Source organism: Macaca thibetana, chromosome 20 (assembly GCF_024542745.1).
Source record: "Macaca thibetana thibetana isolate TM-01 chromosome 20, ASM2454274v1, whole genome shotgun sequence".
Taxonomy (NCBI): domain Eukaryota; kingdom Metazoa; phylum Chordata; class Mammalia; order Primates; family Cercopithecidae; genus Macaca; species Macaca thibetana.
This window is the reverse complement of record NC_065597.1, coordinates 56,189,584-56,215,283: the sequence shown is the minus strand read 5'-3', so window position 1 is coordinate 56,215,283 and position 25,700 is coordinate 56,189,584. Positions and strand designations below refer to the sequence as shown.

General features: G+C 40.4%; 3 protein-coding genes across 12 annotated transcripts in view; 2 read left to right on the top strand and 1 right to left on the bottom strand.

Annotated features, from left to right (window-relative positions):
* ACSM3 (acyl-CoA synthetase medium chain family member 3) overlaps positions 1-9,978 on the top strand; it is a 63,581-nt gene extending 53,603 nt beyond the window's left edge. For all 3 annotated transcript variants that reach the window (XM_050774841.1, XM_050774842.1, XM_050774840.1), the window contains 5 exons: positions 3,125-3,226; positions 4,546-4,673; positions 4,781-4,880; positions 9,189-9,308; positions 9,704-9,978. In XM_050774841.1, coding sequence (XP_050630798.1) covers positions 3,125-3,226; positions 4,546-4,673; positions 4,781-4,880; positions 9,189-9,308; positions 9,704-9,790 — 537 coding nt within the window. In that variant the 3' untranslated portion in view covers positions 9,791-9,978. The remainder of the gene's footprint in view (positions 1-3,124; positions 3,227-4,545; positions 4,674-4,780; positions 4,881-9,188; positions 9,309-9,703) is intronic.
* An 803-nt stretch (positions 9,979-10,781) lies between these two features.
* Positions 10,782-18,662, bottom strand: ERI2 (ERI1 exoribonuclease family member 2). Of its 5 annotated transcripts, none has more exons than XM_050774836.1 (9): positions 18,579-18,662; positions 16,081-16,148; positions 15,911-15,994; positions 15,267-15,394; positions 14,320-14,476; positions 13,411-13,511; positions 13,064-13,145; positions 12,379-12,467; positions 10,782-12,185 (listed from the first exon to the last, which is right to left on the bottom strand). In XM_050774836.1, exons 1-9 carry the CDS (start codon positions 18,599-18,601, stop codon positions 10,845-10,847), a joined length of 2,073 nt encoding a protein of 690 aa, XP_050630793.1. In that variant the 5' UTR covers positions 18,602-18,662; the 3' UTR covers positions 10,782-10,844. The 5 variants fall into 5 exon arrangements, with proteins under 5 accessions (XP_050630793.1, XP_050630794.1, XP_050630792.1 ...); XM_050774837.1 differs by lacking the exon at positions 18,579-18,662 and adding an exon at positions 18,223-18,576; XM_050774839.1 differs by having other exon boundaries at positions 11,135-11,332.
* REXO5 (RNA exonuclease 5) overlaps positions 18,644-25,700 on the top strand; it is a 42,724-nt gene continuing 35,667 nt past the window's right edge. Inside the window, exons 1-3 of one of the 4 annotated variants that reach the window (XM_050774834.1) lie at positions 18,644-18,720; positions 19,098-19,237; positions 24,756-24,868. In XM_050774834.1, the coding sequence (XP_050630791.1) occupies positions 19,100-19,237; positions 24,756-24,868 (251 nt within the window). In that variant the 5' untranslated portion in view covers positions 18,644-18,720; positions 19,098-19,099. Of the gene's footprint in view, positions 18,721-18,804; positions 18,993-19,097; positions 19,238-24,755; positions 24,869-25,700 lie in introns of those variants that run through there. The other 3 variants (XM_050774832.1, XM_050774833.1, XM_050774831.1) reach the window with 3 other exon arrangements.

The following is a 25,700-nucleotide window of genomic DNA, read 5'->3' as shown; positions in this document are numbered from 1 at the left end:
TGTTTCCCAAGCTTATTTGATCATAAACATCATATGGATATGTATTTAAAATACTAATTATCAGGCCCCTGGAGAGACCAATTCAATAGATTTGGAGTGGGACTCTGGAATCTGAAATCTTGTGATTTTAACAAGCACCTCCAGGTCGTTTTTAGGATCAAGTAAGTTTGAGAGAGTTTAGATGAACTTCATTGCTGTTGTAACTCTTTATAGAATAAACCCAATCCTGGGTTCTTTCTCTCACTTTAACCTTGCTATGGGAACCTTGTCTCAAGATAGGATAGCCTAGTGGTTCAACTGTATCTCTGCTATTCACTAGCTGAGTGTCTGTGGGTACATTGTTAAAGCTCTCTAAGTTCCAGTTTCCTAATTTGTAAAGTTGGGACTAGAGGGACCAACCTGTCTGTTTGCCTGGGACTTATCTGGTTTTAGCACTTAAGGCAATACATCATGAAGAACCAATCCCCTACAACCCCTCACCACTTCAGTCCCCAGATGGTTGGTAACCCAAATAATAACAGAACTGATTTCATAGGTTTCTTGTGATGATTAAAGGAGACAATATGTTTAAAGAGCATATCAGAATGCTTAGTATGTAATGAAGATCCAAAAGATGGGTGCTGTTATTTACCTCTCCCTCACATTCCTCTTTGAAAAGCTTCTCTAAGAAAAATTGGTAGGAGAGCCCTAGTTGCATTCCATAAACAGGCTTAACAATAGTTTGTTGGTTAACAGGCTACCTTAGGTTGAAGAAAGAAATATTGATAATTAAGCACGCTCATGTCTGCATTACAGGGAAGTTGATATGTAACACAGCAATGTTCTTTTTCTTCCTCCCTTAATAGCAATTCCCAATATGCATGGCTATCAGGGTCTTACAGGCACAGCTGTACTCACAGTGATCCCAACTGCAAGGTACCCCCACCTGTTCCACATTAAGTTGAGCCCAGTGGTTTTCTAGAGCAGCTATCTTTGAATGCAAATATGATGAGGCTGAGAGGAAAACAGTACTCTGCCTGCATCCCCACTCATTTTTAACTCTTTCCACGGGCCGTTATTACTGGGCTTCTTGTTCCTTAGCTAAGAGCATCTGCAGTAACTTTCTGGCATCTGGGGATGTGTTCCAACAAGGTGAATATTCCTACAGCTTCAAAGCCCAAAGTTTATACTCTTCTTTGTTTGCTTTTAAATACTCATAATTTTCATGTTTAAACATTTTAAGACCCTATGAACAATGAGGAACATGATTCTCCCCAGACACAGAAGATTTTTTCTGTATTCCCATCTATTAAAATCTGTGATAAGTACCTGGAACTTTTAAAATACTTCCTTTCCGTCAATAATTCCTTCATACCTGGAACCACATATTTCTTTAGATCACTGGGTGGGAATTTATATTTTTTTTATTTGCAAGAGCTTAAAGAGAAGTTTTTACACTTAGAATTCCTTTGCCATTTAAGTTTCTCAATCAGCACATAAGCCCCTTTCCTTTTGGAAAGTGCTAGATAAGTATTATACTTATTCTCCGTGCAGGCCACACCTCAGGTTTGAAGGTATCTGGAGAACATATATAAAAGCAGAATTTTGATACTTAGAAACAGCTAAAAGTCATTTAGAGCAAATTCTGATATATAAAATCAGCAATCAACTTGAGAAATGCTAATCTGATTTTTTAAAATTGGATTAAACTCTCTGGAGGCATTGCACAGAGGAATGTAATGATTAAAAGCATATGACCTGGAGTGTAAGTGGTGAGATTTGGATTCCAGCTCAATCATGCACAGTGTTAAACTCTCTGCACCTCAGTTTCCTCATGTGTAAAATGGGCATAAAAGTTCTAACCATATAGGGCTAGAGTAAGGAATAGGTACATGTAAAGTACTTAAAGGTTTAGCATTGATTACTTAGCATGTAGTAAGTACTTAATAAATGCTAGTTACTGTTAGACACTTCAGGGAATGATGAGGATTGGAGAGAGGGTAAGAGAGCAAGGCTGTGGCTTACTCAGCATTGTCAACCAGAGAATATTCCCCTTTTCCTGTTTACTTATATTGGGCTTCCAAAGTAAGGTTCTGTAGGTTCCACAGCTAAACAAAGTTTGAAAACCAGTAATGAAGACATTTATTTATCAAAAGGAAAAGATAGACCTAGTACTAAATGATAAAAACAGGTTGACAAAACTGTATATTACAAAGCAATCCTGTTTTTCTTTTTTTTCTTTTTTTTTGGAAATGGAGTTTCACTCGTTGCCCAGGCTGGAGTGCAATGGCATGATCTCGGCTCACTGCAACCTCCCCCTCCCGGGTTCAAGCAATTCTCCCGCTCAGCCTCCCAAGTGGCTGGGATTACAGGTGCCCGCTACCATGCCTGGCTAAGTTTTCTATTTTTAGTAGAGATGAGGTTTCACCATGTTGGTCAGGCTGGTCTTGAACTGCTGACCTCAGGCGATCCACCCACCTCGGCCTCCAAAGTGCTGGGATTACAGGTGTGAGCCATCGCGCCCAGCCAGCAATCCTATTTTTCTATTTGTCTACATTGTCTCAAAGGATATTACCAAAATTAGATTATTGCTGGATGGTAAAATTAAAAAAAAAAAATTTATCCTTATTTCACATGTTCATAACCTGTATTTAATATTTTATGCAATAATAATTTAAATAAATATATTTCTCTTAGGAATTTAAAGTATATTTAAAATGTTTTTTGGGCCAGGTGCAGTGGCTCATGCCTATAATCCCAGCACTTTGGGAGGCCAAGGCTGGAGTATCACTTGAAACTGGGAACCAGCCTGGGAAACATAACAAGACCCTCATCCCTACAAAAAATAAAAATAAACATTAGCTGAGCATAATGGCATGTGCTTATAGCCCCAGCTACTTGGGAAGCTGAGGTGTGAGGACTGTTTGAGACCAGGAGTTTGACGCTGCAGTGAGTTATAAGCTATGATTGCACCACTGCACTCCAGCCTGGGTGACAAAGTGAGACCTTGTCTCATACACACAAAATTTTTTTTTAAGTCTTCGTTTTTAAATGGCAAAAGCCAAAACAAACCTTGCAAAGTTAATATTTAAGCTGTGACATTAAACAAAAATTTCCTTAAATAAATCGTTCTATTTTATCCTAGATTGTAGATGTAAATGGCAATGTTCTACCTCCTGGACAAGAAGGAGATATTGGCATTCAAGTTCTACCTAACCGACCATTTGGCCTTTTTGCTCATTATGCAGTAAGTGACTTACTAAATAATCTCTTATTTTCTATTTTATTTCTCAAGTGCTTGGTAATGATCCCTGTTTGCCACAAAACATACCTAGGATAGATACTTGACCCTTTCTTGACAGATTGGTTGTCCTGAATAGTAATCCCAAAGACAAGAAATTGAAGAAATACCCAAATTCTTGCTGAAGAAAAGCATGCTGGTCTCCTGAGGCTAGATCACTGTTCCAGGTCCATGAAGGCAAGAGGAAGGGACCCTAGAAAGAAGATGGCCTCTTATCATCCCATGATCCTCTCATTTATCAAACAAAACCCGCTCATTTTCCTGAAATCCAAGTAGTGCTCTTTCTTTTCAGGAAGAGTGAGAGGGACAGGGGATGCGGGGGTGGTGGGATTAAGCAAATGTCTTTCACGAGAGGCTTTCTAAGCTCCTTACTGTTTGCAAGAATATTTTCATCTCTAATCACGGTATACAAATTAGAGCAAAGTCTCTATCATATAATAAAAGATCCAGATGCTACTTGCCCGTGTATTTTATATAATTTAACAGTATCTTGTTCATTTCTCTTATGTCAGACTTGCAGAACCAGTTCTATTATTGTGTAAAACAAAACAAAACACAAAAACAAAACAAACCTGTCTGCTCTTTATTAGGTGTCAGTGCTTTCTTTTGACTCCAAGTATTTACTTCTCTCTTTTCCTGCCAGCATTATATATTAATCAGTTAGCAAAAGACTTAATTTAGTTTACTCCTCTGAGCTCCTGCAATATTTATTTTGTAATCTAAGAAAAACCTTAAGATGGAAACATGCCTAATCTTTGTAACTGTAGTTTACCTTTCTTCTGTTGGGCTAGCTCCATGCTGGAATTTCATCCTTATTTTCACACTCTATCTCTTCCTAACTCTAATGCTTCTCAAAGGAGCCAAACTTTTCTGCTTCCTTGAACATTTAAAAATCCAACTGAGGGCCGGGAGTAGTGGCTCATGCCTGTAATCTCAGCACTTTGGGAGGCCGAGGTGGGCGGATCACTTGAGGTAAGGAGTTTAACACCAGCCTGGTCAACATGGGGAAACTCCATCTCTGCGAAAATATATAAAAATTAGCCAGGCGTGGTGGTGCACGTCTATAGTCCCAGCTACTTGGGAGGCTAAGGCAGGAGAATCGCTTGAACCCGGGAGGCAGAGGTTACAGTGAGCCAAGATCGTACTACTGCACTCCAGCCTGGGTGATAGAATGAGACTCTGTCTCGGGGAGAAAAAAAGAAAAAATTCCAGTTGACCAGAGGAGTTGGATTCACAATAATAACAAAATGCTATTTGCTTTGCAGGATGATCCTTCAAAAACAGCTTCAACTCTACGAGGCAATTTCTATATCACTGGGGACAGAGGGTATATGGATGAAGATGGGTATTTTTGGTTTGTTGCAAGATCAGATGATATCATATTATCCTCTGGGTAATTTTCTTTTCCATATGTGCATATTGTCTGTGTTAACTGGTGATCAGTGTTCTAGAGTGAACCTGTCACTCACCTGTATATATTCCTGCCATGTGTGTTTCTAGTTATCGAATTGGACCATTTGAGGTAGAAAATGCCCTGAATGAACACCCTTCAGTTGCAGAGTCAGCTGTTGTCAGCAGCCCAGACCCCATCAGAGGAGAGGTAAAAGAACTGATTCATGTCAACTTTATAATTTGTTGGCAATTTAACACATACTTACGAACAGTAGCTCAATGAAACAGAATTAACCAAATGATTCATTCACTAAATATGCAAGTCAGATAGAAATACGCTAGTCAGAAAGAACTGCTACAAAATAAGATTGAATTATGAGTTGTAGCTCTGATCTTAACAGACAAACAAACAAAATAAGGCTGAAAATATGTACTAGAAAGAATTTGAATTCCTTCCATGGTGGACTAGGGCAAAGATGGTGTGAATGTCAGGCTCACACCAGGATGGGGTGACCAAAGGCAGCTGGATAGGATAAAGTTGTTACCCAGAAGGTCTGGAAACCAACAAGGTCCCTGGTGTAGTGAGGGAGAATGGGCTGGCATCAGATGTCAGAAGTGGGAACCAGAGGCCAGAACTGAGGTAACCATAAGCAGTCTGGGTAGGTAAATAAGTAGAGGTTTCAGGAAGTAAACTCTGAATAACACCGGAGTCCTGAAAGCCCATTCCTATTGGGGCTGACCACACAGTATTTTGGCTTGAAAGTACCATGCCAGGCAGCCTCTTGTGTTTTGCCTGTATGTCTACAACATGCCCCTAGGGTTTCTCTAGGCGTGTTACGAGTTCCCACAAGTATTTCTTCAATCCATGTCACTTCTAACACTGAACCCAAGTTTTGAAGATGATATTCATGTCACTACAAATCCAGAACTTTCTGTACCATGTATTCAAGCTCCTTATCTCAAATCCTAGGTATAGGGCTTCAAGCACAGGGCACAGGGCAGAGTTAGAAGGTATCCAATCTCAGGGATGAAATAGGTCCTCAAGTTTAAGGCAGGCTGGGCATGGTGGCTCACACCTGTAATCCTAGCACTTTGGGAGGCTGAGGTGGGTGGATCACCTGAGGTCAGGAGTTTGAGACTAGCCTGGTCAACATGGTGAAACCCTGTCTCCACTAAAAATACAAAAATTACCCAGGTATGGTGGCGCATGCCTGTAATCCCTGCTACTTGGGAGGCTGAGGCAGGAGAATCACTTGGACCCAGGACGGGGAGGTTGCAGTGAGCCAAGATTGTGCCACTGCGCTCCAGCCTGGGTAACAGAACGACACTCCGTCTCAAAAAAATAAAAATAAAAAATAAAAAAGTTTAAGGTAAAAATGGGAGATGTGCATGTTACAGTGGAGGGTGGATCTCCCCCAGGAATGATTCCCCTAACTGATCTTTGATGCCAGAAGATACCCTGTAAGTCCTCCTGGATGGCCCAAAGTTGTTCCAGATATAGCCCAGTGGCTGGGAATTGGTAGTTTGTCAAGTTGCTAGGATAACAATCGCTATTTACTGTGAAAGGATATATTCCAGGCAGCTAAGGGCAGGGGAAACAGTCAGTGATTACTGGCTTGTCTCTTTGCCCTGAACACCCCCGGCAAGGTTTCACAAGTCTTAGCTCTTCCTGTACCTCTCCCCTACCATCAGTCATCATCAGTTTTACCCACCTCAACAGGTGCTTACTTGGGACAGGATGGTAGCTGAGCCTTTCGGAACAGGGTTGGCTTGGCAGCCACTTGATGTCCTAGAGTACAGTATAAGAAAGATCTATAAGTGGGTTGTGGGCCCCTCACAGCTCTGGGGTCTTGGCATAGGGCTTGGATTAGTCAGAGTGAGGGGGAAAGTGTGGCCAGTTTCCCAACAGTGGTGGGCTGCAGCATTTCCTGGTAGAAGATGTGAGTGGGTGTCTCAAATGAGGTGTGCATGAACAAAACGGCCATGTGCTCCGTGCCTCCCTTTCTGCTGCCAGGCCTATTCTAGCTGGGTTAGGTCCTTCTCCAGGCTGGGTCTTGCCAGGCAGGGTAATTGGGTAGCAAGTTCCAGAATTGATTAAAAAGAATATTTGGATCTGAAATACCATTTTAACATTGGAATGTGAAATAAAGACTTGAGGAATATTTGTGTAGATCACTAGGTTCTTAAATTTTTGGGATCACATACCTCTTTGAGAATTTGAAGAAAACCATAGGCCACTGTTAAGACTTATGCAATGATGGAAATGTTCTATATTTGCACCATCCAATGTGATAGCCATGCATGGCTATCAATCACTTGAAATGTGGCTAGTGTGACTGAGAGTATTTAATCTTATTTAATTTTAATTGATTTAAATTGAAATAGACACACGTGGCTAGTGGCTATCATATTGAATGGCACAGCCATAGACTTTTCTCAGAAAACTACAAGATTTTGCAGAATTTCAGAGAGATTTGAAGCCCACTTATGCACTCTGGGTTAAAAAAATAAGACCCAGGCTGGGCGCAGTGGCTCAAGCCTGTAATCCCAGCACTTTGGGAGGCCGAGACGGGTGGATCACGAGGTCAGGAGATGGAGACCATCCTGGCTAACGTGGTGAAACCCCGTCTCTACTAAAAAAATACAAAAAACTAGCTGGGCGGGGTGGCGGGCGCCTGTAGTCCCAGCTACTCGGGAGCCTGAGGCAGGAGAATGGCGTGAACCCGGGAGGCGGAGCTTGCAGTGAGCCAAGATCACGCCACTGCACTCCAGCCTGGGCGACAGAGCGAGACTCTGTCTCAAAAAAAAAAAAAGACCCAAACTTCTTGTAATTCTACGACTACAACTAAGAGCTAATGTTTTTGATGGCTTACTATGTGCCTGGCATTATACATCTATGCTAATTCATTTAATCATCATAATCTCTTTTACAGAGAAGGAAACTGAGGCACAAAGAGATTACCTAACTTGTCCAACATTACATAACAAACTGTGACTTGAACCCAGCTGTTCTGACTTCAGAGTTCATATTCTTACCCATGTTAGGTTGTTCCTTGTTAATTTAACATTTTCTGTAGTAGTTTAAAAATATAAAGGAGACTTTATCCAAGTTGTAGGAATCGTCAATATGTGAACCAGTATTGCAGTTTTTAAAATAATTTACCTTTGAATGACTCACTTATAACAAGCATAATTTTTTAATTTGTAAAAATGTTGTTAATGCAGCATTATAAAATTTTGACATTTTATAAAATGTCAAACAATGAATGGAACAAAATTATATCCATAGACACACACAGACACAAGGGTTCACAACTGCCCCATGATACATGTAAATTAAAAATGTTCAAGTGTTGTTGTTATTTTTTCCTTTTTTTTCTTAAAGTCTCACTCTGTTGCCCAGGCTGCTCTCGAACTCCTGGGCTCAAGCAATCCTCCTACCTCGGCCTCCCAAATGTTGGGAGTACAGGAGTGACCCACTGCGCCTGGCCACAAGGGTTTCGGGTAAAGACAAAAATGGGTAATTGCTCATAAAATGTCAAATTGCCCACTAGTGAACAGTTTTCCATATGTGAAAAAAATTATAACTTCAAGTCTGTTTCTCACCAAATGGCTGTCCTAATTTGTTTCAAATAATTCCTTTTCAATCAAACCTTTACTCCCAGATCAGTGGATAGGAAATGTTGCCAGCTTATCTTTAAATAGGATTTCAGGCACTTAAGTGCAGGATATTTAATCATAAAAAAGCTTCAGGGGACTCTTCCGGAACTGTGCCTACAGGGAAGCATCATTCCATAGTCAGCTGTGGGCTGGTAATCTGGCTTTGGAGGTACATACTGGTTGATGCACCTAGACTCATGCCTCTAGGGAAGGCAGTAAATGGCAGTCCTGGTAGTGCCCTAGGAGAGAAAATGACAAGACTCCAAATTTACCTGAAAGGGGGCTATGAGGGATGGCCTATCTTTCTGTCTTCTCCATTACAAGTCCAAAAACTAGGCAGAGTTTTCAAAACATTTCTAGGAAGGATAAAATTTGGAGAACAGGATTTGTAAGCATAAAGTAATAATGTCTTTCTTGGCTTCTACCAGTTAAAGGCCACCATGATTTCTACTCTTGTTCCTAAGGACCATGGAAATGGATCAGAGCAATAAAAAAGTGGCTGCTGGAATCTTCACAGCCTTGTATAAAGACTGCATGTTCTCTGTGAACTGTTCCCTTCAACAAAGACATGGCAAACTTGGCGTGACTACTGTTTATAAGTAATCCCCATGCTGAGGGCTAGGCTGGACCAGGCTGGGTTGTTATAGGGGTCCCAGAGGCTCTCCTGTATTAGGTACAAACCAGGAAATGTGTGAATTAACTGGCTGGCTTAAGAGCACAGATCTGGGATCAAACTTTATTAAAACACACTGGCCCACCCCACCAGGCATGTAGATTCTCAGAGCAAGCACACAAGACATACTAAAACATACAAATGCATAACTCATTTTCCTGGTGTTTCAAATATTTATTTTAGGTAGTAAAGGCTTTTATTGTTCTAAATCCTGATTACAAGTCACATGATCAAGAACAACTAATAAAGGAGATTCAGGAGCATGTTAAAAAAACTACAGCACCTTACAAATATCCCAGAAAGGTAGGCATCCTAATTATAACACATATTTGCTCAGTGTTATGGAAAATTTCAACTGTTTATTTTTACATTTTAATGAATATTTTCTTCACACATGCTACACCACATGTCCCAAACTGAACTGATGACATATGGGTAAAAATCAGAATCTTTGAGATTAAAATGAAACCCTGAACCTATTTTGTTTGATCCTTTGGCTTACTGGACTTGCAGTAAATACTTAATATCAAGACAAGTTTCCTAACAATACCCTTTTCCCTATTTTGGTTTTACCCAAAACCCATTCCAAAGACTATTCTAATTCTTCCACCTAGAATTCATAATCAAACTGCTATATAATTGGCTTTATGTAAAGATAAAAATTTCCAGGCTAATTTTCTTCCTCTTGATGCCAACAGGTAGAATTTATTCAAGAGCTGCCAAAGACTATCAGTGGGAAGACAAAAAGAAATGAACTGAGAAAGAAAGAATGGAAGACAATTTAAATTTGTTTCATTAATTACCATATCTATAAAACAAACATAGTATCTGTCAATCTCTAGAAACCACAGGATGATGGAGACGTGATAAAAACTGTGGTAGTATGCTTAGAAACTGTTGATTTTTTAAAATATCTTGTGGTTATGATATCAGAGGCTAAATTTTGAAATAAAATATTTGGCAAATTCCTCCACATTAGTGTCAATGTTCCTATCATTTCTTAATATAAAAATGTCATCAATTGCTGATTTTTAAATGTATAGTATAGAAGCAGTTTCTGAACCAAATCTCTGCTACATAGATTTTCAAACTTTAGTTGACTAATTATTTTGATATGTTGATATACAAATCAGAACCAATGTTCAAGCCGTGAAATAAAACTAAAGAACTTATAAAAGTTTTTAGAAAAATATAAAATATCAGATTATGATAATTCTCAAAGTACAAGAATCTACCTGAAAATAGACCAGGGATTTTTATTAGTCACATTTTTTGCAAATAATTTAAAAATAGTTTAAAACTTGTTTCGGCCGGGCGCAGTGGCTCAAGCCTGTAATCCCAGCACTTTGGGAGGCCGAGGCGGGCGGATCACGAGGTCAGGAGATCGAGACCATCCTGGCTAACACGGTGAAACCCCGTCTCCACTAAAAATACAAAAAATTAGCCGGGCGCGGTTGTGGGCGCCTGTAGTCCCAGCTACTCCGGAGGCTGAGGCAGGAGAATGGCGTGAACCCGGGAGGCGGAGCTTGCAGTGAGCCGAGATCGCGCCACTGCACTCCAGTCTGGGCGACAGAGCGAGACTCCGTCTCAAAAAAAAAAAAAAAAAAAAAAAAAAACTTGTTTCAAGGTCTAACTATAAAAGAAGGATCATATACTATTGTTGCTTATTATATGTAATAAATACTGTTTACAAAAGATTACATTTGTGGTTCCTGAAGAAAGTATGATAAATTCAGTAAACATTAATATATAAAATAAAAATAAAATAGTGTAAGATGTTATCAGAATACTCATGTTTGGAAATTCAAGGAACAATTAGGATTCATACACGAAAGGTTATCAATTCCTCATTGAAGGCCTGAGTCTCAAAGAATTTTTGGTGGAAATACTTAAATTTCTGTCACAAATATGGCTCGTTTCTGGTGAATTAAATGTGACTCCCCCTGTGGAATGAGATGGAACCATGCTGTTGGCTCTTTCCTTTTGAAGTGTTTGTTCCCATTTGAAATAACCACAACCTTTTCTGTTTTCTTGGTATTTCCCAATAGGGCAACAATAGAAGACTTTCCCGTGGTTTGGTCCATTATTAGAAACAACAAGTCTCTTAGATCTTCGACCACACTTGCATAAGGGAGGTGTCATTTTCCCACTCTTCCAAGGCTCTTGTAGGTTAACTGTAGAAGTTAATATAGGTGGGAGATGCTTCCAGGAAGAACTTCTTACTGAGGAGCAATCAGATGATGTAGGCTTTTCTTCATGAATAGTGAAGGGTTGTTTTTTTGCTGGTGGGAAAGCTTGGGAACTGCGTGGATTCCTTTTGGTACCACCTGAAAGAAGAGAATGTTTCCCCAAAACTAAAGGATGAGACATACTGGCATTAACTCTGTTGAAGGTACCTGATTTGTGTTCAGGTAACTTAAAGGCAGAAATATCTGAACCTGGATCTTTGGCTTCTTTTACATTATAAATAGTGGTGTGAGGACTCTTGTACACAATAGAGTTAGAAGTCTCAGATTTTTTAGGAGTTTCCTCTATGTCTCCAAAGTTTTCATGACTTGGCATTTCCAATTCTTTCAAAACCATTAATCCTTCTCCAGAATTAAATGAAATCTCTAAGTCTGAGTCACTAATGGGAACTGTACAGTCTATGTTTTTCTTAGGCTGAGACGCTGGCAGTAAAACCACATCCTCCCAATCAGCCAACATAGGTAAACTGTCCAGAGTAGAGCTCATTTCCAAATCAGAAACATGATGAACAGTTGGAATGGTGGTAGAAACAAGTACCAATTCTGAACCAACTGTTGAAGACTTAAATTTGGTATTAAATGCAAGATGCTCATTTTTTCCTTGCTTTTGCATATAGATAGGTGAATTCAAGGTAGGAGACTGCAACTGCCCCAGAGAAGTAGAGGACTTAGTATTAAAAACAGATAAGCAACTTTTGACATTGTGAAGACTTGCTTTTACATTGTTCTTTACTTGTAATTGATCCTGTTGTGCCTTTATAGGAGAATTTGCACAAATTGACTTCATTTGAACTTTTTCATGAGGATTTATTGTATTTTTAGGCTCATTATTATATATGCTGGGACCCTGGATGCTAATGGTACAGGCAGACATTTCTTCAACTTGATTTATATTCAAATTTCTGGCCAGAATGCTGGAATTCTTAGTGGGAACCTATGATTCCACAGACAAATGCAATAGCTTTAGAAACTCTGCATTCATAATTTCTTCAGTATACAGTTTATGACAAAAAAAGGAAATGTCATTGATTTATAAATGACTGCACACATTAAATCTACATTTCAAAGAACGTATGACTGTTTATGAAGTTTGAGATGACAGAATAAAGAGGCAAGACACTACTAACCTTGTTCAACGATCTTGTAATTTTCATTACACAACCATCTCTGATCATTTTCCAAGCAAGAAGGGCAGTATTCCGAGAATCGTCCAACCCTGAGGATATAGATATCAAACACTGAATTTAGTGGTACTAGTACTATTTACTTAGTACTAAAGAAATAACATTAAAAAAAACACCACTTGTGCAGAAACTGGAACATAGTTTTAGTTTTATGACCCTCTACTAATTTTAATAATGATAAACTGGTCTTGGAAGTGGAAGGCTATGGCAGCATTACCAATGAAAGACAAGCTCATCCACATTTATAGAGGATATGAAAATGTATTAGACAATCTCCCAAAATGTGGCCAACGTTCCGTAGGAACCAGGATTTGTGAATAATCTAATAGTCTTGTTCAGTTTTTTCACTAGTCCATTCTATTATTTGAGCACTTGTTTAATCTCCATTTGATTTGGCTCTTTCTTTTCATTCTTTTTAGCAACTAGAAAGCCACTAGGTGGCAGTGTATCTTACAGTAGTTTATGAAAGTGGTAATTTGAAAGTCTTAGAAAACACAATGTGAATTGTTTAGGAGCTTTTTTTTTAGGCTGAAGATCTCCTTTACTAATGACATTACCAAAAAATGAAATTCATATGAAATATTTTTAAAAAGTCAAATGGCTTACATAATTTTTAATTTATACTAACCAGAATGTTCTCGTCCTGAGAATTCTATTCCTACTTCCTGCAAGGCACCACTTAGTCCTTTTGGTTTTCTCCTATAGAAAAGCTAAACAAATAAAAGAAGATATATCTAAAAATATATTACTATTTTAAAGGCTATGTATTAACTACTTTTCATAATTTTTAGTTCTATTAGATTTAGAGTGTGCTCATTTTTTTGTGTGTTGTTTTTAAATACTTTAAGAAATGCACTTATGTGACCAGTGCAAAAGAAAATATCTTATTTGTAGAAACCCATGCCCATGTGTAGGATAACAGTTAATTATTTTTCAATAGAAAAAAGTAAACATGCCCCGATTTTTGACCGTTACCTTGTAAGTTGCTCTGAGATCAATCCAAGAATTTAAAAACACAGGTTTTAACAGCTGTTTTCTTTTACACTCATACTCCAGGCAAACCCCCAAGTCCCAGTCTGCATTAGGTACATTAAAATAGAACAAAGTCAACGATGCCAGCACTTTTTACCTATGCTGCCACCATTTACAAATAGAATGCTGTAAGATCATATAAAATAGAACAGTAAGATTTCATTGCTCTGCTAATATCTAAAAATTATTCACTTCATATAACTTACTATTAACAAGTTAGGATTGATGACTAAATTTCAAAATGATTTCTTAAACACCCAGTAAAACCTTATTTCAGAAAGAAGAGTAAGATGTTAAATTACAAGGACTATATTTTCTATATTCCAGGAAAATATTAATGTTATTGAGAAATGAAACATTTTGTAGTAACTGTAAACCAAATATGACTATCAATGCTATGCTATCAATAACACAGTATTGCTATCAATGACTATTAACAGCAATGCTCTAACACAGTCATACAAAAAACCTACTTTAAATGGCTCATTTTTTTTTTCTTTTAAGTGTCAAAGCATAAAAGCAAAGGATGTTGAGCTGATGAAGACTCTAGAAAAGAGCATGATAAGAGTGTTCACTAAATCATCTTTGCTTAATTCATAATAGTGGAACTCTAAAAAGATTTTTTATTTTAAGTTCAGGCTTAATATTTTAAGGTATTCCAAAAGGTTAATTTAAAAAATACATATGAATTTACTTTTCTTGGCTAATATCTGCTAGGCATTTAAACTTTTCATCCTAGCCCAGAAGATTAACAAATATAATTCTAGGTTAGCAAGTATAAAACTAGAAAGAAAGAATCACACAGTGGTAATGCTACCCATTTGTGATTAATAGGTATAACGTATTTTTTACCTGACCAAGTAACAAATGCACATAATTTTACTTCAGAAGTAGAAGGCTCTGAAACCCCAGTAGCAAAAATAATGTTCTTCTGTTGCTGAATCTTATGAATCCATTTACAGAACTGAGATAAGCAAATCTTCAGAGGGACTCCTTCATCAACTTGAGCCTGAGTAGAGTCACAAAAGCTGAATTCAACAATCAAATTCCATGATTATTTAGCATGTTTTATAACTGTGGAGAAAGATTAATGGTTTTAAAAGAATCAGAAATGCCAAGTCATGAAAACACAGTGTACTGTGGGAAGATATAACAAAGTGGTTCTAACTGGAGAAGAGTTTATTTAGTGGAAAGAGGTAAAAACACATGGGAAAGAAATTATATAGAACCCACCAAGGTAAGAAAGATTAGATTGATAAAAACTAAAATCACAGAGAAATATGATCATTAAGCCCAGACTGACAGAAATGAAAGACAAATTTGAGTCACTTAATTTCCATAAAATCAATTTGATCCTCATTTTTATAACACTATTCTTCCTTTGCTTTTTATTTATTTATTTAATTAAAAAAAAAATTTTTTTTTGAGACGAGGTCTTGCTTTGTTGCCCAGGGTGGAGTGCAGTGGCAAGATCTCAGCTCACTGCAACCTCCACCTCCTGGGTTCAAGTGAGTCTCCTGCCTCAGCCTCCCAAGTAGTTGGAATCACAGGTGTGTAACACCATGCCTGGCTAATTTTTGTATTTTTGGTAGAGACGGGGTTTTGCCAAGTTGGCCAGGCTGGTCTCAAACTCCTGACCTCAGGTGATCCACCCACCTTGGCCTCCCAAAGTGCTGGGATTACAGGCATGTTCCTTTGCTTTTTAAATCGAGTCCTGAGGTGGCTCACGCCTATAATGGTATAATAGCTTTTATTTTCTTTTTGAAACTGACCTCTGAATTTGAAGATTTGCATCATACCTGCTTTATGCCTGTCAATTCCATGCAAAATTCTGAAAGAATTGGATGTTCCTGAGGTTGAACATAAGCCTGGAATTCAGATTCAATCTGTCCAGTTGATGTGTTCAGCAACACTGCTGGAAATTCAACTAAATGAAAGAATAATCAATTGACAGTTGAATAAATAATTTTTAAATTAATCCTGTAATCATCCTAAATTAAACATGTTACCATTTTAATACTGGTAAACAACCAGTTTTCAGTAAAAGCATACTAAAATGACCAAAGCAGTGTGCCATAAAGGTTATAATAAAGTTATGCTAAAGAATAAATCAAAATATTGAAGTCATAAGCATGTTGTCTTAAAAGAAAACTCAATATAATTAAATATAAAAACCATATTGAATATAAAATTTACTTTTTTTGCAAAGGTTTTTTTTTTCAGTTTCTATGCCATTGAAGTGTTGTATGTAATATAAAACAACTATTTTATATAATAACACATTTAGGTATTTGGGATTTTGCTCTTCTTTATTCAACACAGGTTTTACATTAAATTACCAATGCACAGACCATCCTGTTTTAAACTCTTGGCTGATTTATATCTATAAACTTTAAAGTGACTCATCTAGTGCCAGCTTTGGCCATTCGTAGCCCAGACTTACTTATTTCCTGGCTATGGTGGCGCTTCCCATCATTCCAGCATGTCGATTCAAAATCAATGACAATTAAGTAGTCAAACAACTGCTCTGCAAAAGATCAAGTTGTTCTTATGCTTTACCAGTGCTGAAAATGCAAAGCTACAAAACACAAAGAAACTAAGCATACTACTCACTGGATTTGCTTCTTCCTAGGTTTCCATTTGCTGGAGCAATTGACTTTCTCCTAATTAATCCAAGCTGCCTAAAAATGTGAAGCAATCCAAATATGATCAACAAACTCATTCACACTCCTGTTTGAATAGGCTACCAGACTAATGGTACTGGGCAAGAATCTCATTATTTATTGTGACTGAGGGGAAATTGAACTGGACTTTGGGTTTACCTGCATAGGCCTCGAAAGTATATATTTGCAAATTAGGCTAATTTGTTGGTTTTGTTTTTGAGACAGGGTCTCGCTCTGTCACCTAGGTTGCAGTGCAGTGGTATGATCATTGCTCACTGCAGCCTCAGTCTCCTGGGCTCAAGCAATCCTCCCACCACAGTCTCCTGACTAAGACTATAGGCGCGTGCCACCATGGCCCACTAGCTTTAATTTTTTTTCTTCTTTTTTTGTAAAGACAGGGTCTCACTATGTTGCTCAGGCTCATCTCAAACTCCTGGGCTCCAGTGATCCTCCCACCTCAGCCTCTCAAAGTGCTGGGATTACAGGCCTAAGCCACTGTGTCCAGCCAATTTACACTAATTTTATGTTACCCTTATTTTATAGTAATACTGAGGAACTTATTTGAGTTCCTACAATCATTTGATTGTACAGGTAAAAATGCACTGAAAATCTTATTTTTCCCCCTGCATTTTTTAAGCTCTTGCTATGTGTACAGTGCTGTTTTAAGAAGACAAGACAATGTAGGACATGGTTCAGTCTTCCAGCTTAAAAATCTGGGTAAAGAAACAAAAGACAGGGCCAGATAAAGTGGTTCATGCCTGTAATCCCAGCACTCTGGGAGGCCAAGGCAGGTGGATTGCTTGAGTTTTAACTAGGCAGACACCTCCTATAGTTTTCTGTGTTTGAGAGAGGGAAGTGCCAGGATTTGGGAAAATAAATATCATTTATTAATTGCTTACTACATAGCAGGTACTAAACTAAGATGACAGCCTCCTTTAATCCTCAGCAAGTGTAGTAGCTAGAAACTTTTCCTACCTATATTTTATGGATGAGAAAACTGATTCTTAATTTGCCAAGGAACACAGCTTTGGTAATGTGAACCCAAGACTGTCCAATTCTGAAGCTCATGCTATTTGCTAATATATTACATCCTTCTAGTAATCAGAAATATGCACAGCACGTCCAGGAATCAGGGAGGACACAATGATTCATATTGTGAATTAAAAGGATCACTAGGCCAGGCACGGTGGCTCACACCTATAACCCCAGCACTTTGGGAGGCCTAGGCGGGTGGATCACCTGAGGTCGGGAGTTCGAGACCAGCCTGACCAACATAAAGAAACCCCGTGTCTACCAAAAATACAAAATTAGCCGGGCGTAGTGGCACAAGCCTGTAATCCCAGCTACTTGGGAGGCTGAGGCAGGAGAATCACTTGAACCCGGGAGGCAGAGGTTGTGGGGAGCTGAGATAGCACCAGAGCACTCCAGCCTAGGCAACAAGAGCAAAACTCCGTGTCAAAAAAATAAATAAATAAATAAAGATCACTAGAAAATGGGTTTGTAAAAAGTAAAGCAGAGGTTCCTCTTCAAAGACTTCCTTCCCCGTCTAATTAGGAATAAATAGTAACTTCTCTTAGAGCAAAATTTATTCAAAGACCTGTGATAACATTCTTAAATATCTGATAGCCACAATAAAGAAATCAATGTATTTTATGTGCTTAGGTCCCACAATTTAGCCTAAATATTTGCCCTGGCATGCTTATACTGGTCCAATCAAACATTAGGTCATAGCCTGTTCCTCTTCCTTATTTGAAAGTGTTTCTACCTTTCTCAGCATCCAACAAGTTACTTCCTCCTTCCTTTGTTGTCCTCTACCTTTGCCTCTTCTAAAAAGTACTAAGTTGCTAGTCAATCCGGACAAACACAGAATGTGAGGTCCCGTTCCAGCCAATGGAAACCAGACACAGCAGTAGGGTGGACGTGCCACGTTATAAATGACCCTGTCTCCTTTATTCAGTGCAGTCTCCTGGCAAAACTGCTGGCAAGTGTACCCTTTCTGCAGGAAGTAAAAATGACCTTACTAAATAAATTTAAGTTCAAGTTCTATTTCTTTACAGCACCGAGGAACGAACATTTCAAACAGGTTAAACACCTTGATGGGTTCAGTGTGGCCTGCCTGAGACCTCCAACTAGTCTGCAGGGCACTGTCGCGTCCAGTCGTTTCCCGAGGCCTAAAATGGGCAGGCACTGGCTCAAGGCCACACAGTCAAGACCCCAGGGTTTGTAGGCCTCCTCCTGTCACCCTCGGGTAGAAGGCGGCCCAAGGCTGAAGACCGAGGTCCAGGGAGGCGCCTTTCCAACCATGCCAGGGAGCGCAGGTCGCAGACGCCGGGGCTGCAGGTAATGGAGGCCGTCACCGCAGATGCCACCTGCCGTGCCCTGCTCTGCCGCCCACGCCAGCGCCGAACCCGGAGCTACCGGCCCCCCACCCGTAACCCCCTCGAGTACCGCGCGAGCCGCTTCGTCGCCATTCCCAACACTCCCTGCTGTTCCAAGTCCAGCTGCCGGAAGTCGCTCGACTTCTACTTCCGGTCCGTTCAAACCGCCCGCGAGGCTGAGAGGGCGGTTGTTGTTGGCGGCTGCGGCTAAGGTGGGGACAGCCTCTGCTCTCCGCCCGGCTTCTCTTCTGCGTTTCCCGGGCTGGGAGGTGGGGGGAGTGGTTTTAGGAGGGGAAGCCGCTCGGCAGCACCTCCTTCTTTCTTTGCCAGGCAGACGCCCGTTTTAGCCGTTGGGGAACCGTTGGGAATCCGGTATCCGATGCGGACGGTAAAGCCGTTTGGGTTAGAGCGGCGCGGGTGTCCAGTCCGCGGAACGGGGAGATCGTTGGCACCTTTGCTTTTTTAGGGGGACGGGGATAGTTCGGTAAACTGAAAGCCGTCAAGCCCGTGCAGCTCTCCCGCTAGGAGGCGGCACGCGGGGGATAGGGGCGCTGGAGTTTCCCCAGCTCTAGCTGATCTTTCTCCACAGCCATGGAGCCAGAGAGGGAAGGGACCGAGAGACACCCCAGGAAGGTCAGGAAAAGGAGGCAGGCCCCAAACAAGCTGGTCGGGGCGGCTGAGGCGATGAAAGCCAGTTGGGATCTCGAGGAGAGTCAGCCCGAGGCCAAGGTGAGCAACGTGGAGCCCAAGCAGGCGGCCCGAGGCGGTTTGGAGCTCCCGGACTCTCGCCCAACCGCCGTCGGGTGTCCTGGATGCGGGCTGGGTCTCTGCCCTGGCCTCTCCGAACCTGATCCCTGATCATTAAAATAGGAATGAGTGTACAACCACCTTCCTGACACAAGGCTGTCATTGGCGGTTTAAAACTGGGATAGTGATAGTGAGTCGGCCGGGCACGGTGGCTCATGCCTGTAATCCCAGCACTTTGAGAGGTCAGGAGTTTGAGACCAGCCTGGCCAACATGGAGTAACCCCTGTCCCTACCCAACACACACACACACACACACACACACACACACACACACACACACACACACACTAGCCGGGCGTGGTGGTGGGCGCCTGTAATTCCACCTACTTGGGAGGCTGAGGCAGGAGAATCACTTGAACTCAGGAGCAGGAGGTTGCAATGAGCCGAGACCACACCATTGCACTCCAGCCTGGGCAACAAGAACGAAATTGCGTCTCAAATAAATAAATAAACTAGGATAGTGGGCCGGGTGCAGTGGCTCACGCCTGTAATCCCAGCAATTTGGGAGGCCAAGGCGGGAGCATCATTAGAGGCCAGGAATTCGAGACCAGCTTGGGCAATATAACAAGGACTCCATCTCTTAAAAAAAAAAAAAAAAAAATGGCACAGTGCCTGGCGCATAATAGGAATGTTCGTCCAACAAATATTTGTTGCCATCTTCTCAGTGCCAAGAATTGTTCTATGTTCTAGCAGTATCCCGGGGCACAAAAATACAATTCCTTGCCCTCCTGCAGTTTACATTCCCGTAGGGCAGGGGTCCCCAACCCCCTGTGCACAGACTGGTGCCTGCCTGCCCATGGGGTCCCCAACCCACTGTCCACAGCTGGCCTGTTAGGAACCGGGCCACAAAGCAACAGGAGGTGAGCGGTGGGCGAGCAAATATTACCGACTTAGCTCCACCTAGGCATTAGATCTCATAGGAATGCCAACCCTATTGTGAGCCTTATTGTGAACTTTGCATACGAGGGTTCTAGGACTAATGATAAATGTAATGCACTTGAATCATCCCGAAACCATCCCCCCAGCCCTTCTCCCAGTGGGTGGAAAGATTGTCTAACACAAAACCGGTCCCTCGTGCCAACGGTTGGGGACCACTGCAGTAGAGGAATAAAAAGGCTGATTATCGGCCGGGCGCAGTGGCTCACGCCTGTAATCCCACCACTTTGGGAGGCCGAGGCGGGCGGATCACGAGGTCAAGAGATCGAGATCATCCTGGCAAACACGGTGAAACCCCGTCTCTACTAAAAATACAAAAAAAAAAAAAAAATTAGCCGGGCGTGGTGGCAGAGGCCTGTAGTCCCAGCTTCTCGGGAGGCTGAAGCAGGAGAATGGCGTGAACCCGGGAGGCGGCGGAGCTTGCAGTGAGCGGAGATCGGGCCACTGCACTCCAGCCTGGGCGACAGAGCGAGACTCCGTCTCAAAAAAAAAGAAGCGTGATTATCGCTATCATACCCTTCCATTTATTGAGAACTAAATATACTTCATCCCTTTAGTCGTTCATTGGGCTTTTTTGTTTGTTTTTGTGTTTGAGACAGGGTCTTTGCTCTGCTGGACTCAGGCTGGACTACAGTGGTGCGACAAGGATCCTCCTGTCTCTGCCTCTTATAGGCATGAGCCACTGCACCCAGCCATTCATTGGTTTTTATTGTCTGCCATGTGCTGGGGCACTGACCTAGGTGCTTGGGGTACATCAGTGAATAAAGTTCACTGCCCTAGTAGGTCTTATATTCTAGTGGGCAGAGACAAGTGATAAAAATAAGTTATATAATATGTGAGAGCGGGATTAGGGATGTGATTTTTTTTTTTTTTTTTTTTTAGTCTCACTGTTGCCCAGGCTGGACTTAGCTCACTGCAACTTCCGCCTACCAGGAAGTGACTCTAGTTCACTGCATTACAGATGTTCCACTGCGCCAGCTAATATGTTGCCCAGGTTCTTGGACTTAAGTGATCCTCTCAACTGTGCCTCCTTTTTTTTTTTTTTTTTTTTTTTTTAAAGAGCGGCACCAATTAGATTCACCTGCCAGGAGTGCTGGGATTACAGGCATGAGCCACCGCACCCAGTGTGCCACTTTTTTTGCGCCAAAAAAAGTTTAATGTTCATGTGGTAAGATTTGACAATCAGTTATGTTGAAACAATCTCAAACTTATAGAAAAATTCTAAGAACAGTATCAAAACCTCCCCTCAACCAACATTTGAAAGTAGTTGCTGACACAATGGTCTTTTTCCATCCACCGCCAAGATATCTTATTATATATTTTCCATAAACCTACATAATCACAGTGCAACCATCAAAATCAGGAAATTAACATGGATATATTATGACCATCTGCTCCTCAGATACCATCCAAGTTGTCTGTAGGTTGTTTGAATAAGATTGTTTTTAGCAATAAGATCCAGTCTAGAATTGTGTTAAATTTGTCATGTCTCCCTCAAACAGTTCCTTAGTCTTCCCTTGATATTCATGACTTTATTGCTTTTGAATAATCCTGGGCCAATTATTTTGTTGAATGTCCCTTAAATTAGATTTATCTGTTTCTTCATTGATTAGATTCAGGTTATACACATCTTTAGCAGGAATATCACAAGAGTGATACTCTGCTCCCTTGCAGATTGTACACAATTTGATTTGTTCCGTTACTGGTGATATTAACCTTGATAACTCGATTAAGGTAGTTTCTACTAAACTTCTCTAAAGTTATCTTTTTCTTTTTGTAATTTTCATTCTTACTTATTTTTTTGAGACAGGATCTTGCTATATTGCCCAGGCTAGTCTGGAATTCCTGGGCTCAAACAGTCCTCCCACCTCAGCCTCAGTGTAGCTGAGATTACAGGCCCAAGCCACTGTTCCCAGCTCTCTTTGTAATGTGCTTCCTCAAACATTTTGGGCTTATGCATTTACTTTTTTATCAGTATGAACTCAATAGTACCTATTTTGTTCAGTGTGTTTCTATCTTTTACTGGATTGTGATGCTTTAAATATCCAAGATTTTGTCATTAAGCTAGCTTCTGTGGACTTTTGACATGACAACACCGTTCTTTGGGCACATCATTACTTTCTGGCACAAAAAGATATTCCAGGCCCATATGTGCTTTCCCTGGTACCAGGTCATCTTCCTTTGTGAGCACCCTCATCCTATGACAGGTAGCTGCCACCATCCTCTCATGTTTATACCCTTATCCTGTTCAGGCTTTAAATCCTGCAACAGACCACTACTGTCCCTCAGCATTGATGCCCTCCTTACCCTAAATAGTTTCTGACATCTGATATCTGGCCTCACTGCCCTCCCTTCCTTCCTGTATGGGTGACCTCCTTGTGCTGCTGAGGCTTTGACACCCCACACCTGAGCACCCTCCTGCATGAATGTCCTGGTCTTCTGCTCCTAGTCCTGGACTGTCTCCTCTGCAGGACACCCTCACCCAACTCCGGCTCTTGACATCCCATGCCTGGCAACCAGGGTTACTCACCGCCCTATAGACTCCATCTTGCTCAGTCTCACCTTATTAATTTCATGTTTTTATTTGGTAAAAACAAACTGGCATATTCTTTCAAGAGTTCATTTGAACCGGCAATTGATCCTAAGAAAGTAATTAGATAGATGTACAAAGGTGTCTGTACAAGGATGTTCATCATAATGTTGTTTGTAATTTAAAAAACAAAACAGTGTTATCAATAAGGAATTTTTTTCAGATATATTATAAATTTTCAGGTAAATTTAGAAAATGGACTATTATTCAAGTATTAAAATTGATGTGTTATTTTTTTTAAACTGATATGGAAAGATACTCACAGATTAAGTTCGGGAGTAGGGAGTTGGTTTCAAAAAAGAATGATAAAATCCACTGGGGGCTATATAGTATAGAGATAAGCCTGCATTCCAGTCTTGGTTCTGTCATCTGTCTGTTTCTCCAATTTATCCGTGAAATGGGGATAATAGTAGTACACACTTAAAAAGTTGTGAGAATTAAATTATTTAATGCATGTAAAGTGATCAGAACTGTGTCTGGCTAATATAAGAGTTTAACATTAACTTAAGACCATGGGAAGAAATTAGCAATAATATCTGATGTTTATTAAGTACTTGTATCAGGCACTAGCCTCAGTACATTGTACTTGAACTATTTCATTCGTCCTCCCAATTATTTAATGAGATAAAATTATAATTACTCTCTAGATGAAGAAACTGAGTCCTAGAAAGGCTATGGCACTGGTCCAAGATGATAGAGCCTGGTGTTTGAACTCAGGTAGTATGACTCTAGGGCTTGAGCTTCTAATTGCTATACTCTGCTGCCTCGCAGACCAAAAGGAAAGTGGTGATTACCTTTGAGTTGTACTTTTATTTTAATTATCTCTGAGGTGACTTTTATTTTCATTTCTCTATTGTGTATCATTTATTTTACACTTCTCTATTATTGAATCTTTTATAACAAACACGAATTACTTTAATAAACAAATATAGGCTGGGTGTGGTGACTGTAGGTTGGGCGTGGGGGCTCATGCCAGCACTTTGGGAGGCTGAGGAGAACAGATGGCTTAAGCTCAGGACCAGCCTGGGTGACATGGTGAAAACCCATCTCTACCAGAAATACAAAAAAAATTAGCCAGGTGTGGTGGCACACATCTGTGGTCCCAGCTAATGTGTGGTCCCAGCTACTCAGGACACTGAGGTGGGAGGATCACTTGAACCTGGGAGACAGAGGTTGTAGTGAGCCAAGATAGCGCCACTGCACTCCATCCTGGGTGACAGAGTGAGACTGTATCTCAGAAGAGAAAAAACAAAAACAAGTATAAGTTCAAAGCCTTTTTAAAGGGATTGGGAGCTTGACTGAACTCTTGTTGCCCAGGGATAAATTCTCATTCATTAGCTTAGGCCGCATTGATCTATGATCTGGCTCCTGCTTCCCTCTCCTTGTACCTCCACTACTATGCAACATGCAATCTTGGCTCCTTGCCAAGCTATACTACATGTTGAATGTGATGTTCCCACCAACAGGGTAGACTCATTTTCAAGGCTTAGCCTCAGTATTTTCATCTCAGTAGCCTTCCCCAAACTCTCTGACCCCTAAAGCAGTTAGACTCCTTGTTCTTATACCTTTGTATTAGCACTTACCCACACTATGTTGGAATTAGCTATTGCTTTTTCCTCCTAGTAGAATGGACTCTTTGAGAGCATGAATTGTTTTATTTATCCTATTCCTAGCATGTAACCAAGTATCTATAATTCAGATTTTGTGTCAATGATAGTTCAATATTTTATTAATAATGTCATACCTACCACATATTGTTATTTTATACCATCATTTTCAATTAATTAGAACTTCCTTATGTTAGAATATACCTGGATGTTAAAGTAATCAGAAGCTAGAATAGTTTAATAACTAACTTTGTTGGTATTCTTGATAACCAATAATTGTTTGCTATGCCCTGATTAATCTTTGCAGAAAGCCCGCTTATCTACCATTTTATTTACTGACAACTGTGAAGTAACCCATGACCAGCTGTGTGAATTGCTGAAGTATGCAGTTCTGGGCAAATCCAATGTTCCAAAACCCAGGTATGAAATGAACTTAAATGGTGGGTATTGACCACAGGTTTCTTTTTTCTTTTCTTTTCTTTTCTTTTCTTTTTTTTTTTTTTTTTAACCTCTCCCAAGGCTCTATCATTCAAACCAGAGGTTTCAAACTGGCTTATCAACATTACTTTTTTGCTCTACAGCACATCCTAAATTTTTTTCATGATGTCTGCCAAGTGTTAATTCTGGAAATTCCTATATAAAAATCTACCTTTTCTTCTTCCAAAAACTCAAAAATGGCAGCTATCCCTATATTCCCACATGGCAACAATTTGTCAAAGCTGAGTGGTGGTCTCCCCCATTATATGGGACATGTATACTCCACTGTCCTACCTGGCCTGCTTCCCGTATTTATAGTATCTGTCTGGCTACTATAGGTATTTTAGTTTGTTTCACCTGATGCAGACTCAGTTGAAATAACAATGATTTGTGAAGAATTCTAGTTAATCTTTTTTCTTTCTTTTACAAATAAAGGACAAAGAGAGCCCAGGCATTGTGGCTCACACCTGTAATCCCCAGCACTTTGGGAGGCCAATGTGGGAGGATTGCTTGAGTTCTGGAGTCTGAGACCAGCCTGGGCAACATAGCGAGACCCAGTCCCTACAAAAAAAAAAGAGAATCTTACTATTTTGATATTGTTGGTGCCATTATTAAGTGTCTTATGAAAAATGTTTTGTATGTATACAAATAATACATCTTTCTGGGAGAGGTTGTTATGAATTGGCTAGCTACTTTGAGAACTGTCTTCTCCATCAACAATTACAGCCATCAGTCTGTCAGTTTATCTAAAACTTTTTTTTTTTGGTAGGTTTTA

Coding starts and splice junctions, on each gene's coding strand:
- ERI2 (XM_050774835.1), bottom strand. CDS start 16,189: ATGAGTTTGTTGATCATATTTGGATTGCTTCACATTTTTAGGCAGCTT. Junction 15,395..15,910: donor CCACCATAGCCAGGAAATAA/GTAAGTCTGGGC, acceptor TCTTTCATTTAG/TTGAATTTCCAGCAGTGTTG. Junction 13,512..14,319: donor TGCATTTGTTACTTGGTCAG/GTAAAAAATACG, acceptor TACCTAATGCAG/ACTGGGACTTGGGGGTTTGC.